Source organism: Ooceraea biroi, chromosome 5 (genome assembly GCF_003672135.1).
Source record: "Ooceraea biroi isolate clonal line C1 chromosome 5, Obir_v5.4, whole genome shotgun sequence".
NCBI lineage: Eukaryota > Metazoa > Arthropoda > Insecta > Hymenoptera > Formicidae > Ooceraea > Ooceraea biroi.
Window position 1 is genome coordinate 5,416,184 of NC_039510.1, and position 20,822 is coordinate 5,437,005.

Genomic DNA, 20,822 nt, shown 5'->3' on the forward strand with positions numbered 1-20,822 from the left:
ACAGTTCCCATTTACATACATTTTTTCGGAGGGACGCAACACCCGGTAGTTTACTGTATACGTTTGTATCTCCGCTGGAGATGCTGAATAAATTATTATTTTTTATGCTGTACGACAATACCTCTCTTCCACTTGCCGGTTCTTCCACAAAGTCGTCGCTCCGCTCGCAATACAGACCGATCTCGCTGTTTCTCACTGTTCGTCAGATTGTAACATCCTTTACCTCACGTTCGTCACTAAGACGACTGCACGCATCTCGGGTAAACCTGTTCTCCGATGAGACGCGATATTTAAATTACAAGCGCGAGTCGTATAATTAGAGGTGGCGCGAAGTCGCCTCCCTCGCCAGCTCCGCAATTTGTTCGGGGACGCGTGCTTCGGCGAGACGTAATCGCTGGAGATGACTAAGACGACGGTTTCTGGCAATTACACACCTCTTGACTCATCTCCCGCGAGTTACGTAAGCGCGCAGCGGTTTAACGACGCCTCGCGCGCGGCTAATCGGTTAACGACACGCGGTGAACTCCATCTCGGTGCAAATATAGAGAGAGACGTCGCGCGCGATTTCTACTCCACTTCTAATGATACCAGCTGTCGTTGATTTCCTCCGCACGTTCTCGAATCGCGATAAGGACACTCGTCTCGCGAGCCGTAATCGCGGACCGGATTCGGATCGACGAACGCACGCGCGCGGATTCCGCGCGGACGTACATGGCGCGCTTGCTTCCTTATCCGAATTTAGCGCGACATCGCGAGGACTCGACGCGATATCGGGGCCATGTCGGGTAAAAATAAAGAGCCTGTTACGAGCAACCGCGGATCGCTCGGCGAAATCGACGTCGACACGCTCGAACATAAAAGGCCAGCCAACCGATTTTTTATTCATGATGCCTGACACCGTGACGCGCGCAATGCATTTTTCCCGACGCTGAAATGTCTCCCCCGACACGACTCGCGAGAGCGATTCGCCTCACGAGGGAGTTTGGTTGCACAGAACGTGCGACTCGAGTCGAATCTTTTTCGTCGTCATAAATATGAGATGCAACTCGCGCGGAAAGTGCGCGCGCTCCTCAGCGGCGCGTTATGCGAATCTGGAAATATGCTAATCCAAAGTGCTGTTCGCGAAACTCGTTTCACTCGCATAGCGGCGGAAGCAACGTGAGACACGGGTCTAAAATTATTGTTAACGTCTTCAGTCTTCAACAACACGTGGAGTTTTTTTTAAACAACGTAATATTTCATTTTTTGTATTTGCGCGCTGGCGTTTAAGCTCAAAGTGCATCAGAAAAGACGATGAAGGCCGATCAGAGTTGCAATACTGTTTTCGTGTTACACACGTACCTGATGCGTGTGTGCATCTGTACACGCATCTATGTCGATCGTCGACCCTGCTCCAAGATGGATCGTAAGCAAATTTCTCGCGGAGCATTGATCCATCCTTGAGATGCATCGATCGCAGCTGCCGACTAACGTCACGTATCCAGAAAGAGGCACGTTTGACAGCAAAAGCGCATACAGGGTGACTGAAGAATTACGTGTTCCTTTTAAGCATCTCCATGAGAATTTAAGATCGTACAAAAGTAATTTCACTTTATGTATAAAACAACATTTTGTTATGCATGTCGCGAAAATTTATTTATTTATCATCGATTATTATTTAGTAATTATTAATTCCTCAACAATTCGGATGATTAAAGAAACCATAAATAAATGAGTGACAAAATGCTGACAGTTCTAAAATGTGACTATTATTCATTGCCACTATTATTATGAAGAAGTTTTAGACCGAGTAAACATAGATTTCTAAAATTAGTCTCACGATTATCTCAGAAACGCATGTTTACAACGTGAACTTGTTGATTCAAGGGAAATCAAACTCACGTTTCTATATGAACTCGAAAATTATATTATGATAAATTAGTGATTCAAGAAATAAGATTCGTGATACGATAGATATCCCGAATATTAATACTTCGTAATACAATGACACCTGCTTTATCATCACAAAGGTATAGAGTGCAGAAGTTATTATTATACGAGCCCGTACTAAAGTCCCGTCGTAAAATCATCCTCAAGATAAAGTGCCTGAATCCAAGAGAACTTCAAAGCCTTTTAATCTAATACGCGACACCACTTTAAAGACTTCTCGTAAAGTTACGACGCTTCTCATTACGATTCCTCGCTCCAATACCTTTAATCTAACTACCCCTTCATGCTTTCCATTTTTACGATCACCGATGCGCACTATTCTATTCTGCTCCGCACGTAATGCAGATTACACAACGATTCACGCGCGCTCGGATTCGTAATCTCACACGTACGAGGCGAACCGCAAGCGGGATTTTCGTGCGGATTCGCCCACGCATCTCGCGTCGCTCGTGCACGCACCTGGTGCGGGCGGGCAAACGAAAACGCACACACATGAGCCTCTGCGCTGAATATTCGTGACATGTTCCACGTGCCGGAATTCCTGCACCCTACTACCCGATGGATCCCGCGGGATTTATTTTCGGATCGGCATGACGCCACCGCGCGAGCGTTTACAGTAGTGCCGCGTTGCCCAGTCCCGAACGCTTCTCTCTCGCGCGAGTAGCGTCGATCTCGTCAGTGAGGTACACGGCTGCCTGCCGCGCGCGACTCACGCGATTGATCGATGTATCATTCATCGATCGGGATTCCGAAACGTGCCCGAACGCGCGCGGAAGCCGCGATAAGCGGGACGAACGAACGAAGCGAGACGAGACGAGACGAGCGAGCGAGCGAGCGAAAAAATCCCCGTGCGCGATTAAACTCCGAGGAGAATTAAAATCTGTCTTTTCCAAGTTCCTCCTGCGATTCCTCGTGTCCACGTATGTGTTCCGGCATAATATCCGTGTAGGCGCCGGAAAATCGGGTCTGCGATTTCCACGACGCGATTCGGGGCATGCCGTTGATTAACTGACGTTTCGTCGATCGCTATGTACAGCGCTACATGCAACGCATATTGCCGTGCTCACCGTTAACGGATAATGGAACTGAAATAACGCCGCCACTGTACCATCAACGGACGCTGGAAAATTTTACTTCGATCAACAGAGTGTTACGTGTTTCCGTTAAAAATACGCGCGTCGATACTAAACACCCACCACCCCGGGCGACACGGATGCACAGAGATTATCGCAACAACGACAAACGGTGCGGTATCATTTCACGGACTGAACAATCTCCCGTTACATCTTTTCAAATTACGAGCGAATTACTAGCGGCGCGGAAGATGGATCTTCCTCGAGTCCGCTCGCGATACGAGACGAGACGGAACGCGACTCGCGGATGAGACGCGAAACATACGTGTGACTCTTTCTCTCTAGTTCTTCCATTTCATCCGCCTGCTCTTTCTCGTCGCGACGAAGGAAGAAAGTCAACTCGGCTGTACCGCCGCCGCGAATTTGACAGGCTGCCAAGTCTGGCGAGGTCGCGTTACATAACGCGATGTAACACGCGCGCAACTTAGAAGCGGCGGGTCCGCAAACGCTAGCGCGAATCGGCAGCCCGTCCTCTCGCGATCGTCGTCGATCATGTGATCGTAACGACAGATTACAACGAATCGTTGAGCGCGCATGGCTTGCTATGCACGGTCGCTCGGAAAACGGTACTGCAGTTTTATTCCGGAGCCTTTCTATCGCCAAGCGCGCGAACGGTCCAACGACTGGCAATCCGATCGTCCGCTCCAGATCCGGAATCATCTCTTGATCAGCGATCGTGAAGTGTCACGTCGCGATTTCGATCGTGATAACTATGTGGCGAAAAAAGCCAGAATCTTATTCTGTACGTTACTAATTATAGTGTAAACAAATATTTATATTCGTGCTAGGAGCATAAAATATTTCTCATTGCACTGTAGACTGTCTCGTCAAGAGAGGAAATATTCACCGGATAATCGACGACGTGAACGAACGCGCACCGAGACGCAACGGAGGTTGGTACTCCTCCTCGGGGCACCATAAAATTCATCGAGCCACGGCACGAGGTCCGTTAAGAAGCCCAGTGGCGACGAACCCGTTCGAGACGAGGAATTAATCAGGCCGATCGAGGGAGCGAGTGAGTGAGCCAGCGGTTTTTCCCGCGGATTATTCGAGCGAGAAGAGAGAAAGACGGACCATGAAGAACGCCCATCCGATCGTCAACGCGACGGCCTCCGGTCCGGTCGGTCCGGATTCCACGAGTCTCGACGAGTCAGCGGAGCCGGTCATCCGGCTCAAGGTGCAGAAACCGCTGCACTGGGAGTGGGAGTTGACGACATCCGCCGACGCGTTGCCCGTCATCCAGCTGCTCGACAAGGACGGTCGACTCCTGGTAGAGACCACTGGCCGAACGGCGCAAAGAGCCAGAGGTTCCTTCAAGGAAGGCCTGAGGAGCCACGAGCAATTTTCCGTCGACGAATCCGGAACCAGCTCGCGCAGCAAAACTGAGCAAACGTCTTCGCCGTCGACGTCGTCCGCGTCAACGTGCGTCGCGACGGTGATTCAAGGTAACCGCAACATCGATGGCTTCAGCAGCAAATTCGGCACGTGTAACTTTGCACCGCGCAAGTCGCGCAGTGATATCAACATCAAGGAGAACCGCGGCAGCAAGGGGAAGAGGCATTCATCGGAGGACCCGAAGACACGGAAGACGAAGAGCGAGAAAAACGTCGGAGAGGGAGTGGGATTCAAAAACTATTCGGCCGGGGATTATTTGCGGCAGCAGATCATGGACGACTTGCGGACGCGCAGCACCATCGGCAAGACCACCGAGGAAATCGCCAAGAACAGATGCAGGAAGGTCAAAGCGTACCTGAGGAGTCGGAGCGAGAATCTGCTGAGCCTGGTTCGCGAGGAAGAATGCAGTGGCGGGATTGAGGATAGGGTTGAAATCGGATCGCGCGGAAGGAATCTAGAAAGTCGCGATCTGAAGAGGAGCGACACGGTCGACCTCGAAACAAAACGAAGTTCGAGAGACAGCGAAGCAATGAAACCGTATCTGCGTACTCGGAGTACCATGCTGTGGAACGAGCCGGCGACGATGACAAATTCGGAAACAAACGAAGTGGAGAGAGTAGTCCGCAAGATTAAGGACGACATGAACGAGGAGGAACTGGTGAGGATCAGGGCGTTTCTACGCGAGAAGATACAGCGACGGATGAATATGGAACAGGCGCTCGTTCGCGCCGCCGTTCCGGAAACGCTCGGAAACGCCGGGATCAGGAAGAGATACTCGGACTACGTTCACGAGGGCGATCGCAGGAACTACAGAACGCGGAAAGTGCGTAGCGAGACGAATATTCTGCGATTCGATCCCGAAGTGCTCGCGAGGGAGAGGTTGAAAGCCAGCAAACAATCAGAGAAAGAAAAGCCGACGACGAGTTGCAAAGAGTCCTCAGAGGATTCTTTGTTTCAAAGGCAATTACGCAATTATCGGCGATCGAGGAGCGAGGTCTTGAGGGAGCCTTCAGATAATCAACCTGGGCAGGACGATCGATCGCAACCGCAGCTGAAGAGGCAATCGTCAAGTGTGGAGAGGAAAAAGATTTATCGAAAGACCAAGAGCGACGTTTTGCTTGGACAAGCGGCGGCGGCGGCGATCAATGCGGACAACGAACAACAATTCAAGGATCTCGGAAATCCTCCGAGACGTATAAAGAGCCAGGAGAATGTGGAGAGGTCCTGGCGGGAGTACAAAGAGCGGAAGAGAAGCGAGAGGCTCCACCGAGGCACGGGGAGAGAAGTGCCCGAGGAGGACGACTTCATGAACAAGCCGAGATGGAAGGACCTGCAACGCGACCTCTGCTCCTCGCGCAACTGCAAGGTCTGCCAAAACTTGAGAAACTGCGTGGACCCACTTCACGAGCGAGACGAGAAGCGTATCTCGCGTCAAGAGGCGGAAGCTGCGCCGACAGCGCGGCGAGACACCGTCGCCAAAGTTCCCGAGGACGAGACGTCGTCGAACAACAGCGGCAGCAGACCCGGCACCAGCCTGCAGGAGAATTACTTGCTGATGGACGAGAGGGACACAAACGGACTTCGATCGCCAATCGTCGGCAAGATCCGTGCGAAGAATCGCGACGACGAGATCGGCATCAATTCCCCGGATTTCGGCTACAATACGATCCTCCCGAAGAGCGTCCTCAAGGACTATCGGGAGCTGTACGCCCGCTCGAACGTGAAGAAGAGCGACACTTTCAAGATTGTCGACGGTAGTGAGAATCCGGAGGAACACACAGACGACTGCAACTCTACAATAAATGGTTCCGATGGTGATCTCGGCTATCTGAACGGCGTCGGCTCGCTCGCGAATAAATCGAACGAGGACATCACCCGAGATTACTTCAAGAGAGTTTACGAACTGCTGAAGAGAAGGCAGGAGGAGGCGCGGAGAGTGGCGAACGGGAGCCACGAGATTCCGACCCAGGGCGACTCTTCGTCCTCAAATTACGTCGAAGAGGTGCAACGGAGGAAGCATCGGCGCAGGCGGAAGGACAAAAGCCCACAAGGTAAAATGTTACGCGAGATAATTAACGATTCGATCAGATGGAATCAGCGATCTCGGAATAATTTACGTCATTCCTACGAATTATCACACAATTTCATCATTTATAGTCATCGATAATAATTAATGGCGTTCCTCCAATTGTTATCGCTTATCGACTAACAACTAGCCATCTTGTTCAGATAATCGTGTCATTGCCATGCAAATACGGCGGATCACACGGACGCGATCCCTCGAGTAATCACAATGCCTCGTAATACAATAATATGGAGACACGATCGATGTTTCGTGCGTCATGTTACGGATTTCAAATTAGCACCTCGCTTCATCTTTGTTTCGCCGTGTAGTTTCCCCAAGAGCACGATAATATATTCGGGCGTGAGGAATTTCAGGAAGCGTATCCTTCGAAGCTAGTCTAAATCAGGGAAAAGGGTACGGCGAGAAAGTGAAACGCGCGAGGAGAGCTTCGGAAGAATACCACTCGGGGAAATACCGAAACTGCTCCGGCGGAGCAGTAATTACGAGCGCGATGCCTGAGAACTTTAATTTACATTGCGATGTACATAACTATCTCCCCGCAGAGGATGGTACGGCCCGATATCGCCCCTTCTGTCTTTTGCTAATGTGAAAAGTTCCGTCGCGAAAGCACGCTCGCCTTCATTGTATCCGCTTGTATTTATGCGCGGCGGGTATTTCGCGTCTCGTATCTCAAAAATATTTAATATCCAAATACGACGGCAAGTTTTCGCATCTTATCAGGCGAAATTGCACGATATCCTACGGTTTGACAACAGCTTTTAATATAACGGCACAATCCACGCGATCATAGCGAAATCGAGCGCACAAAATACACGCGATATTATAGGTATGATAAATATCTCTCGGTACGATAAAACCGTGCAATGGCTAGATAAGTACGTCACGGAGGTATTTTACAGTAATCGAAAATCTACATTGTTCTTGCGACTTGACAGAGTATCCAGACATCTTTCAGATTCGTGGCAGTTAATTTCCCTTCCTTTCACGAGGCGATCTGGTGCCACGGAAAATACCGTTTTCGCTTTCGATGAATTTTCTTATGATTTTCCCGCGATTGATCGCCCGTAGCCTTCCAATATCCGTTCTGTCAGCCTTTCAAACTTTGATGAGATTTCCACTTGCACCGCACACTAGGACCTCTGGTAGGTAATTAAATTTACCTGAGCGACAAGAGGTATTGACCGTACACTAAATCGCGAGAAATGTCTTCGTTACACGGAAAGCGACGCGAAATTCTATACATACATCGTAATTATTTTATCCAGCAATTCGCGAGTAAATGTATCGTCGTGAATGCTCGTTAGTCAGATGCTCGTAGCAAACGAACGCTGAAAATAATTTCAACAGTCGAGGTAGCAACTCGTCAGTCACGTCAAATGGAAATGTTAAATGCACCCGTATCATTGAAATGTCACCAGCCACGTCTTGTCGTTGGGTAAATCTCGCCTTGTTCGCGGCGAGATTTACCCAATCATTAACTTTTAACTTTCGTGAATTATAAAACGCGACCTTCCCCCGGATTCTCGGACAGAGACTCGACGTCCAAGGAGAAATATCGACCGGATACTTCGAAAACTTCCCTGGGGCATTGTCACTTCTCAGAGGCCTTACGTAAACTTTGAAACTTTTGGCTTGAAAAGTTCGGCAAGGCTCCCGGGTTTATGGGAATCACGAAGAAAGCGTGCTTTTGCGCCGAGTCCCGTGTCCGCTCTCCGTTCTCGCGTGAGTTGTCTCGTCACTACGACGAAGAAACGTGGCGTAGATATGCGATCTTTTGACTCATAGGCCGCTTTGAGTTTCAATCTGAAAGCAGCGCAGCATCCAGTCAGCTGCGTTCTTCGGCGAAATGAATATTTCAATTCGCGCTCGTCCGAAAGAGACGTACTCATTGCCTGCTATCAAGAGATTATTACGATCGTTCTGCTGCAATTATATTTCTCCATCGCAAACGTCTCGTTCAATTTTCAACAATATATCATGCATTTTATAATCCAATATATCAATCGTATCAAGCTTAAAAACTTTCGCGACGTACATTTGTAATTCTGATAAATAATTACTCTCATTTACTTGCTGATGAACTTGTGTATTTTGCGAGAAAATATTGCGCATCGCAATGTTTTCTCGTTTCTCATTGAGTCTCATTTATTTCATTAATTAAGAGCTGTGCCAAACTCGGCGATTTTCGCACAGGTCGTGTATAATTTGAATGACACAATTAACATATTTCGGATGAAAATTTAATAGAAAGGAGAGAGAGAGAGAATATCGCTGCATAAATTAAATTTAATAATAATTTCATAAATGTACACTGCTGGTAGTGCAGCAATAACTCGATATGCTAATAAATCAATATTATCCTGGAACGTGTACAGTTGAATGAAATAAATTGCACGTTTATCAAATAATCCTTTTCCGCTTCGGGGAAATTATCGCGCCTGAAATTCCGGCGAGATGTCTTAATTAAAACGCATCACGGTTGCTTCCGGGCATTTGCATACGTAAATAAAAGGACAGAAACGTGGAATGTCCGGCGATCGCTAACGCGAGGTAAAACATCTTCCGTTCTCCCTTCTCGCCGAATCACGGGACGTACAAACGCGCGGAGCGGAAGTCGACACGCGCGCGGCAACATTTCCGCTACTAGCCCCTCGTAAGAAGCGCCAAAGAGAACCAAGAATTCTCAGGAGATTTACGGACGGGTGGAACAATCGCGCGAACACCGGAAATCACGTGCGCGCGTTCGTTTCCGGTAGCAATAGCAGGTAAATCCAATCGAATGCAGCGATCAAGTGCAGCGTGTTTTCGGTATCCAATCGCGCGTGTAAAAGTACATACATAACTTCAACGTAGAAGTGCAGGCTAAATGAACAATAATAAAATGAACAATAAGCTTGATGTCGCGAACGACGTCAGCACGAATGGCAGGTTTTCACCCACCGGAACACGCGGGACAATCAGGCGACCACTTCCGCCGTGCTTGCGACACGGGAGCTTGACATGCCCGTCACGTCTGTCGATGTGCAATTATTTTCTCGTTACGGCCGATCGGACTTGTAAAATCCGAATCAACCCGAGCGCGGAAATGACCGCGTTTCACGCAGTGCGATACGAAAGGTGCAATTCGTGCAGTCGGCGACCTTGTCACGAAATACTCCAAGCTGATGTACCTATCGAAGCGAACTCCCAAATATCAACGGACTTGTTGCAAGGCACTAAACGATGCTTTGTGACGCTGGCAGATAGACAATTGGCTAGCGACATCGTCGTCTTTCACGCGATAAACTGCGTCCCTCTTTCCATCTATTCGCGTCCCGATACGTAACCACGCGATGCATAAACGTGTGCACGTAGGTGAAATACGTACGTATATATAAAATCAAAATCTTTCGACACACCGGATACATCCTCGGAGGATCTCGCCAAAGTCGAGATCAATTTAGAGCGCCTACGTCGCGTCGCCGGTATTCGCGATAATATAATCGGCCAGGATAATGCAAGCGGAAACGGAACCAGGGGGAAAAATCGCCGGCTTTCTCGGCTTTCGTGTTCTCGACGAACACAACGACTGCGTCAAAGAGCCTTCCACGCGATAAGGAGAGCTTAACGAGCATCTCCATCCCTCTCGCTGGCGCTCTTTGATCAGTTAAACCGCTAAAGCAACCCTTCGCGTCACCGCATGTACACACGGTGTTCGTTGCATACGTGTACACACGCGCGACGTTACAACGGTATAATCGCAGTTGATCGCGTATAAACGCCCGCCAGATTCACGCGTGCGAATGCGTCAGCGCTTTTCGTACGATTCATTCAAAGGTGGCGGCGTTGCATTTATCGGAATGGCGAGGTGACGCTTCCTTGCCTCCATTATCCCATCATCGCGAATCGACGTTCTCTTCACCTGGGGATTCGACCTGGGAATATCTTTCCGTTTGCCACGAAGCCGTTACGTCGATGACGTCAATCGTTTGCGCGACAACCGCGACGACGTAACGAGTTTCCCGGTCCTCGTCGAACGCTTTAATAAAGGACGGAGACGACAAACTTCCGGAATCCGGAATCTGCGAGAACTTGCCTGAGAGTCCCGTTGTATCAAAGTTCAATTACGGCCTGATGCAAAAGTTACATTAAGGGACGTGCAATTACATTATCGCCGAACTACCTCGCGGCGACGTTGCTTCGCGCTTTTTTGACGAAAGATACATAAAAGACGGCACTATTCCACGCGCGCGCGCACGTGCTTGCGGGAAAGCAACTTTATAAGCCGAAGTGCAAACACTGCTTCGCCAAACTGTCGCCTTTCCCGACCACCGTTCCGTTATTTGTAACTCCGCTAGAGCGTAAACATTACTTCATCGTGCCAAGAGTGCATGTGTATAATAAAACTTTCCTGTCTCGAAATGTACGACAAATAAATAAACAAGGCGACGTTTATCCATTCTTTCCGCCCATTTTGCAAATTACATACACTTTAATAGATACACTTTAAGTGATACTTGCCGTCGCCGTTCTTTTCATTCAGGAGTACGCGATTGTTTTTCTCAAATACATTAATTTCAGAAAGTCATTTTCGGGAGTGCAAAAAGTTGGAGAAATAAAGATTGACATTTCTGCTGTTGAGCTTGCAAAAGTAATTTTTTAACGGATTACTTTATCTCCATGGGGAGTCACGTGGAAAAAGGTCGTCCACGTGTGTAAGCTACAAACTTTTTTTCCGGAGGAGGTGAGTTAAACCTCAATTCGATTATACTTCGCAGTTGAGGTGCACCGTGAAAAATTGAAATGCTCCGCGTGGAGCTGTTACGCGATATTGGTTTCTCACGGCAAAATTTAACGGGCGCTCGGACGAATGGACGATTCTGCGGCAAAAAAGGACAGATTGGAAACAACTGTTCCCGCGCAATTACGCAATTGTCCGCTCGCGGAATATTAAATTGTATTCGAACAAAGTGGCATTTCATACGAGACATCTGCCGTGCACAAATAATAGAGTGCGCGATGGAGGGAAATAAGGGCGGAAAGAATAACACGGAAAGCACTTTCGCGCATCCGCTCTCGCTACTAAATGCACAGATCGCACGGTAAACTACGTCAAACACGGTTCCATTACACTGCGAGTATTACACGTGACAATTAACGTAAACGATCACCTGTATATCGCTACTTTCCGCTCCACCACGCTCGCAGTTAGTCGGAATATCGCACGTGGATCTCGCGCAGTGAAATTTACGGATATATCGATTTAAAATATCCCCTGTTTCATTTTCAGTGGCACTAGAAAAGAGTACGATGTACCCCGGATAATAAAATATACCGTGGATTATCTCATGATTGAAATGAATTATTTAAATCGTGAATTATTTCCGCAATTTCGTTACGCGTGGCATAAATCATAAATTACTTGCTCGCGGTTACTTACGAATGCAATCGATACAGTTCGCCATCGGAAACGAGATGCTGGAATGTTTGCGCATACCGTTATGCATTGCAGACCAATTTCATCTAAGGACTGTTTGTACAGATTTTATATACAACAAATTAAAGAACTGGCAAAAATTAAAACGACGATTCGAAACCAGTTTTCGCAGCAATTTCGCGATATTTGACCCGACACGAGAGTTCGATTTTCGAAACGCCGAAGTTGTTTGAGTTTATGATCAACTCCAGATGAACACCGATAAGATGCACCGAAATGTCATCTTTATCCAATCCGATCTTGACACGCCAAGTCAGTCAATCGAATAAATAATATTTCGTATCGAATGATTATATAATAAATATGTACTATGATCAACAACGAAAAATAAACTATATGTCGAGCTTTCTATATTTATTTTCTCCTGGAGAAAAGTTCTCGAATAGCTCTCGAATCTTGAGCAAAACGATAATTAACTATTCCGTAAACATAATATCTATATTTCGTGTTGTTCGATCGTAAAAGTTTTGCGCGAAGTTTTTAATTAAAATCTTCGCAAAACAAAGGCAAAATAAATGCAAAGAATTTATTTGTATTTGAATAAATGATAAAACTGAACAAATACGAAATCGAATAATGGATGATATAACTGATAACAGAGGGAATGTATTTACGTAAACAGGAACAGTTTTATTTTAAGCAATACCACTAGCAAAGTTAGCATTTCATTTTAATAAAAATGATAAATTCTCTTTCTCTCTTTCGGTCTCTGTATCTCCACAAACATGTCAAAAGACATAAATTATCCGTGAGTTTACGAGGATGCAAAAAATTGATCAAAACTTTTTTTTTCAGACACTCTTTTTCACAAGAAAATAATAACACACTCGTAGCGACGCAACGATGCACCAAGCTGCAATGTGTTTTCGATACGTGTAAGACAAGTTCACTTTTGAAATCGAGGACGTCGCATGACGGCAGAATTATCGATTCATTTTCTTGCTGTCGTCACACACAGTGTGGCGTATTGTTGGCGGTAGTCCTATTTAAAAATGCCGGGAAAGAATTACCGCTTTAGCGCTCACCATGTTCTTCCTTCGCGGTTGTATTCGTTTGTCCACTCGTTCGGCGAGCGACAAAGCTGCACATCGTGCGCACATGCATCGCTGTAATGAATTACAACGATGCAACGCAATGAATACCGCTCTCGAATAGCAGAGATCACGGCCGGTATGTAAAGCCCGTTTTATTTATATGCTCGATCACGCGCAATCATTCGAATGTACAGTAATTATTCAGCGATAAAAAATGACACGCAATGCGTTCGCTTGTCATTCTGCGATTGAATGTTCGTCGGTCGATTTATTCAATCGAGTTGCATCACAAGAGAGGAAAATAGAGAGAAAGAGAGAGAAAACACGATGGACAAAGAGAGAAAATAAAACTATCCAGTTTTGCAACTTATGATTTATGCCATTGCAAGCGCAGTTAAAGCATCGAGGATTTTGCAGCCCGGCAGAGCTCGCGGCAACAATTCGCGGAAATATTATATACTCGGAAGAGTAGCCAGTAATAGTAGCAGGAAAGTAGCTCAGCGAGAGTTAGCCGCGAGAAAGTTCCCGGAGGAGAGAAGCGACGCCTAAGTGATTGTGAAATTGTGAACTTAAATTGTCGTTTTACGGGAGGTATTTTCGCAAAATCGCTCGGGGCAAATACGAATACTAGTAGAGGGAGAGTAAGGCATCTCGTTAAGAACATTGGAATTTTCTGCGACGAAAATCTTTTTCTCGCTCGCTCGCGCGAGCGATGCAGGCGCGATTATCGTAGCAAATATTTGCCGAAGTTAAAATCGCGGTTTCGCGGGTATCTCAAATCGGTAACGATAGTGAAGCGCTACACTGGATCATGCAATCTCGGCATGGTACATTATGCCGATTACATAATGCGACATCCATCCCTCTGGATGAATTGTAGATACACGAATCGACCGCAGGCAACCGCGTAGACGCTGAAACACAAGCTGTAACCCAAGCGCTTGCATATGTCGCTGACATCGCGTCGCATATGCACCACAAACGAACAGAATACCTGCGCATAATCGTGCTGCAAATTTCGTCTCGGAAATTTTGCGAGAGTCACGTTCGACATTTTGAAGGATTGTATGCAAAATATTCGATACACAGCGAATTCTAACGAATCACGTAATTAGTAATTAAAAATATCGCCTGTATTAAACTAACAAAAATACTAATCATTGAATTAAAATATACATTTTTACAAATTGGATATTTAATTAAAAATTAAAAATTAAAATTAGCATAAAATGTTGCATATTGATATACACACATTTAATGCGTACAACAAATCCACGCAAGCAAATTTTTATTCAATAATGGCGTATAGTTCTTTCTTAATTGCGTCTTTATTCCGCAGCTCTCAAATGATCGGGATTTCTGAACATCGAAACCTGTTTCGATCAATGTCGTGTCTACAGAATGCAGTCAGTCGTAAATGTAGTTCCATGTGTTCGAGTAAATGCTCCGAAATTCGAAGGTATCACACCGGGGCCACGGGGATAATGGAGCTTCAGAAACTACAGCGCGCAGTGCACCTTTCCGAAAGGAGACATTGGCCCGCGCTCGACGAGCCGTAAACGCGCGCGTGTTACAACGTGATGGCTATAAAGCTTTTATTACTTGCATGTCGAAACAACGCAGCCCGGTGATGCGCACGCGAATGTCCACCGGATATCATGGCCCATTGCGCTTACAAAGCGCGAGTGACATTAATAGTGGTATCATTTATATTAAAGGAATTAATTCCCGTGCTCGAGCGTCATGTGAATCGCACGGCGCTTTAAAGAACCGTATGCTTATTGACGTATCGTATTCTGTAATAATAAAAGAACAAACTTCCTGTATGATGAAGCAGAGCAAAGTGAAAAATACATACCGCGCGGTTAATATACAGGGTGAGGCACCTAAAACAGGCCACCTAAATATCTCGGCTGTTATTGGTGATAGAAAAAAATGTGTCAGACCAAACTTGCATGGTTTCGAGGGACACATAATTTGTTCTAAATAGTTTTTTATTAGGTGGACGCGTAGAGGTCATATGAAGGTCAACTTCGTTTTTTTAAATGGTATGATATGTTTTTTTACGTACCATCTAGTAGAACGTTTGAAGCGCACATTGATCTACGGGTCAAAATCATTCAAGGTCACTGAAGGCTAAAATTTCTAAGTACTAGAACTTTTTCATTTCTGAGTTTACGGTATTTTCAATATCAGAGAACTCTAGGCAATATAAGAAATAATGATATGAACAACTCAGAACTTCTCGGAAAAGAAAAAATTTCTAAGGGCTAGAATTTTTTCATTTCTGAGTTTACGGTATTTTCAATAGCAGAGAACTCTAGACAATATAAAAAATAATTATAACAACAACTCAGAACTTCTCGGAAAAGAAAAAATTTCTAAGGGCTAGAACTTTTTCATTTCTGAATTTACGGTATTTTCAATAGCAGAGAACTCTAGGCAATATAAAAAATAATGATATCATCAACTCAGAACTTCTCGGAAAAGAAAAAATTTCTAACGCTCTACTAGATGGTACGTAAAAAAATATATACCATTTAAAAAAACGAAGTTGACCTTCATATGACCTCTACGCGTCCACCTAATAAAAAACTATTTAGAACAAATTATGTGTCCCTCGAAACTATGCAAGTTTGGTCTGACATATTTTTTTCTATCACCAATAACAGCCGAGATATTCAGGTGGCCTGTTTTAGGTACCTCACCCTGTATTCTAGATCAAATACAGTTGAAATCAGTTAATTAAAAGTGACCAAATATAAATAACTGATAAAGGTCATATCGCATTGTGCCATCATAACGTTGTGACCACATGAATATATCGAATCATTCATTAAAATTTAAATTTATTATTAGCGTTCGCATGTGCAATTGTCACATTTGCTAGAGGCATTATATCGATTTGCGGATAGAATCTATCGCGGACTGTGTATACTGACGTGTCGCGCGTAAATGGCGAACATTGTAAAATCAAGCAGCGGATCACGCGAAGAAGGCAAGCGGAAGGAATCGGGAAACTCGGAAGATCAAGGGAGCAACCCCTTGTCACGATGAGTCACGTCCCTGAAACCGTAGCCATTCCCCTTTTCAAGTGCGCGAGCGAACTGGGCGAGCGCGCTGGTCGTAAAAGTTCTGCAGCACGTCCGCCTCCATTTCACTCGGCTAATTCGAATGAAATTCCCAACTTCCGCGTGATTAGAAAAACGAATTTACGCCACCGTCGCGACCGGGGAAAACGTCCCTTTTCCCGAATAATCACGGACAGTAATTCGGAAGACCCGTCGAACGGCATAAGGATCTCTATCACGTTCTCTCCTTTCCTCACACGGGAAAAACGGAACAAAAAAGAAACAGAAGTCGCGAGTGAAGAACTTTCGACGAAGAATAAAGTATAAGTAAAATGTATCCGCCGTTGGGAGATTCGAGGGGAGACTTTATGCATCGAGGTGAATTTCAGACGCGACGCGACGCGATCCGGCCGCGGCGAACTGAATAACTTTACGTCATCCATCGACACGACATCCATCGTGTATTTTATTTCACGCAGCCGATACCCATTGTTTGCATAACGGTCGCGTCTGATGTCTCAACTCCTACGATCATGAATACGTAATTTATGGACGAACCACACTGACTGACGCAAGGATAGCGGGTGAAATATCTATTTTTGACGGTAAAATTGATTCGCGTCGATGTACCGAGAATCTCAATCCTGATGCACAACTTTATTTATAAAATTGATTTGATTGACGAGAATACCTCAATTAAATCAGTTCTCTTTGAGGGCACCTGTTTAGCGTGTCTGTTAAAACTACAATAGCTGAAACTGAATATTTGCAATTGGACGCTTTGGTTAGATTCGAGAATAATAACGCAAATGTTACAAACGCATAATGCTGCAAAATTGTTGATAATTTCATGTAATATTACGAATATAATAATATGAATAATACAATATATTATATTATAAGTTATTTTATCATTAGTGTTCGTGTATGCAACATCTGCATTGCGACGAGATTTAATTTCATGAGTCGTATTAAAACAAGTAACGTTCTTCATACGTTATACTATTTTATTATACTATTTTTATTGCAAGATGTGATGTAACAGCGTAAGATACGGCGCGCAGCAACCATGAATGCGTTATATATATATATATATTGCGTATACGTGTACTACGCTATTGATTGCTGAATTTAAGCCGTTTGCTCGCCCTGACCCTTTATTTTCGGCGCGTGCGGAATAAACGACGAGACGAATACCACGCCTGAATCGCGCGCACCGTTTCGTTCTTCCGAAAAGAGGGTCGACCGTACTTGCCACCGGGAAAATCGTTTCCACCACGAAAATCGTACGTCGAATACAGAATGCAGTTCAGTTTGCTTCTCCTTTCCTATCTCCCTGTCGTATCTGTCATCGCTCTATTTCGCCGCGGATGCAATTGTCTCCCCGTCAGTCAGCCAACGCATACCTGCGCGCGTCACCTTCGCGATCATTCACGATTCTTCCGCGAATTCCGCGACAATGGCGATCCAAATAACTCGACGTCTCCTGCGAGAATAAGAGCAACGTAATAAAATTTCGTATCGTCCGATTCGAGAGAGGACTCGTCGTGCACGTTTCGCCTCGCACCGACGCACAGTGGGCTAGAATCGAAAAAAATTGGCCAAAAGTCGAATTTTTTCAACTCTTGGAAATCTGTGCATTTCGACCTTTTTTGATTCATGGATATCAGTATTTTCAAAAATGTGAATGGAGTTTCGTAGGAAAAATTTCCTTTCCATTAATCAACAATTAATAGGAGGCAACGCGTTAATGTTCCGAAAAACGAATTATGAATGAGTATAGGCTACAGCTTACATTCTTGTATACGGATGCAAGTAATTTTGCTTTTTACTCTATAAATAGAATTGAAACTCTTTTCCCAAACAGTTATAACCATTAAAAATGTTTGTTCATCAATTTGTGTTAATCTAAGTTTTTGGTTTCTTAAAATATAAGAAAGAAGTAAAGTTCAATATCATTTTTTTTAAATAGCTGTAAAAGGCTGTTTGGGATTCTTGTTTTATCATCTTGTGTAGGATTCAAACTAAGTACTTCCGTTTGAATTGTGCACACCAACGCACACCTTTGCGTTATATACAGGATGTTTCATTTTATTTAATTTTCATATCGTAATAACTCGAAAATTTGGCGTTTTGGTAAAAAATGTTTGAAATGAAAGTTGTAGGTTTTTAAGTGAAGCATTACATAGCAATACCAGTATGACCTTGATAGTGTTGTCAAGATCATGTACAGATCACCGTGAAATTTTTAAATGCCGCGAAACGTACGACGCGGCGCGGTAGCGACTGTAACTTTCAAGCTTCATAACTTCGAAGTATTTAACGGATAAATACTTTGTTATAGTGTTCTGAAAAGCTCTTGAGGTAAGCTACAAAAATATCTAATGAAAACTGGAGGTTCCCATTTAAAAAATTCAAGGTGACCTTTGCGTGACCTTGGCAACGCTATTCAAGGTCATACTAGTATTATTATCTAACACCTGATTTAAAACTCTATAACTTTTATTTGAAACATTTTTTTCTAAAACGTCATGTTTTCGAGTTATTACTTTTGGCCAGCTTTTTTCGAGTTTAGCCCACTGTGCGACGGCCGCATTCGCGAATCGTCGCAAATCATGCACGTGTGATCTCGGTACCTGCGAACGAAACTTTTATCAAGCACAAGTAGAACCTTCTCGTGGAGCATCGCACCGGTGGAAAATCGCGTGAGAGATCTACTCGGAATTTCCCAGCGAGCTGGGAAGAACGAAGATGCGCGCTCGATGCGCGATCGCGGACGAATGAACGTTAAAAGGAGAAACTTTGTATCGACTGAGCATCTCTGTTAAAATTACCATAAGTTTTCCTTTCCGCGATTCCGCATCGACGATGGCTATGACGTCAGCGACATGCAGGGGAAGAAAGAGAGAGAGAGAGAGAGGGAGAGAGAGAGAGAGAGAGAGAGAGAGAAAGATCCATAGGCGACGCGGATTAAACTTCGCGAGGCGTGAAGCCGAATCGTAGCGCGGAAACACGCCGGGATTCTCTTATTGTTCGTAATCCCTGCCTGCCTTTTGTTCGCAAATCGAGACGGACAGACGTGAGGAATGAGCGCGCGGGAACGGTTCCTCTCGTCGGAATCGAGGAAAGAAGGCTCGCGGGTTCACGCGAAAAAGACGGAGCCGTTACACGCGTGCGTCTCCTCTGCTCCTCCGTGGCCTGCCAGACAAATTGTAATAATCTGTGACGAACACAAAAGCCGAATTCCCGCTTCTCGCGCATCAGCTGCGCGTTAATTGTTGCGAGATTCGTCTAGTATTCGTGGCGTGCTCGCACTGTCATTATCCACGTTGACTGCTTTTACTCGCAGGTCGTGTCTAGACCCGTTGATTATTTCGCGGATGTCGAGTGACCCTCCGCCGACGCGGGCAATTAGTTCCCCAGTTCTTCTTAATGTGCACGTTTTACCCTCGTTATCTCACGAGAACGCCGAAAGCGAACGAGAACGCTCTGCTTTGATCCGGAATGAGCCCGTGATTTGATCACTCGCCAATCGAATTACTCGATTCAGCTCGCGTGATTTCTTCCGAAACTAATTCCTTGATCTTTAATAATTGATGATGTGCGCGTATTATCAATAATTTATCACGCCGATAAGCGCCGAGACGCGCGTTTCGATAGTGACGGAAAAACTGTTAAACGGAGGGAGTGTCTCGGCGGCGAGATAAATCACGTGATTACGATCGAAGCGATCCGACACGCTCGCGAGTTTATCGTCGCAAATAAATAAACGATTAGTCATGCTATTATAATAAATGATTGTACGGAGTATAATAAATGACTTTGCTTATCGATCGATGTACGCGTCGCAACCGTCGCAATCGTGCTGCTACTTGACTCCTGGCATTTCTTTGGCTAGATCTGCCGTAATTGTCTGAACAAACACGCACGAGGAATTCTGGAAAATGCACGTGGTTAATTAGCATCGCGTATGCTAATAAGTGTGACGCAATAATCGACTGATGTCTCTCATTTTGCGCGTTTTCAATCCGCGTACGTGTTGCAAGCTTGACGCATGCTCGCTGCGCGCGCTCGTGCTCTCTTCGGAGAGTTCGCGTTCTATAAACCTATATAACGTCCTGACGTCATCATCTCATCTGCGTTAAAGCAAATAATTTTGCGTTACTGTCGGGACCGCTTTACATGAAATATATGAAATGTACATTTTGCTATTTTATTTATAATGCGGAAATAGACGCAAAAAAAGACAAGATGTGAAGGATGATTCAAGAAAATGCTCAAGAATGTTCTTCGAATGCCGTAAAACGAGAGAAAAATATCCCTTGTTGACGACTCTATTAATCTACACGGCGTAGGTCAAAATGCATTGTCTCGAGCGAAATGTTCTTCAATGATACTGTTAGATACGACCTTAAGATTAAGATTTAAGTACTAAATCCGATAGCACGGATTGATGCTAGTATTAAGAGGGTCGCAGGAAATTACAATTCTCCCAAGGTGAGAGAGCTGGAAATCTCCAATTTGTTACAATGTTAAACAAACTAAAGTAACAAACTAAGACTCAGGTTGCATCACTGAAAATACGTTACACTCAGGTTTCCGTCAACCTTTTCATTATTAATGACATTAAAAACAATGAATTGTAGTAAAACATCGTGTCAACAGTTATCGATATCCGTTTCTTAGGTGCAGTAACGT

The 20,822-nt window shown here is 45.1% G+C and overlaps 1 protein-coding gene across 1 annotated transcript in view; it reads left to right on the top strand.

Moving 5' to 3' along the window:
- The first annotated feature begins 3,985 nt into the window (after positions 1-3,985).
- The window catches only part of LOC105287577, a 107,886-nt gene continuing 91,049 nt past the window's right edge, over positions 3,986-20,822 (top strand). The window contains exon 1 of the mRNA XM_011353198.3: positions 3,986-6,508. Within this exon, the coding sequence (XP_011351500.1) occupies positions 4,138-6,508 (2,371 nt within the window). The 5' untranslated portion in view covers positions 3,986-4,137. The remainder of the gene's footprint in view (positions 6,509-20,822) is intronic.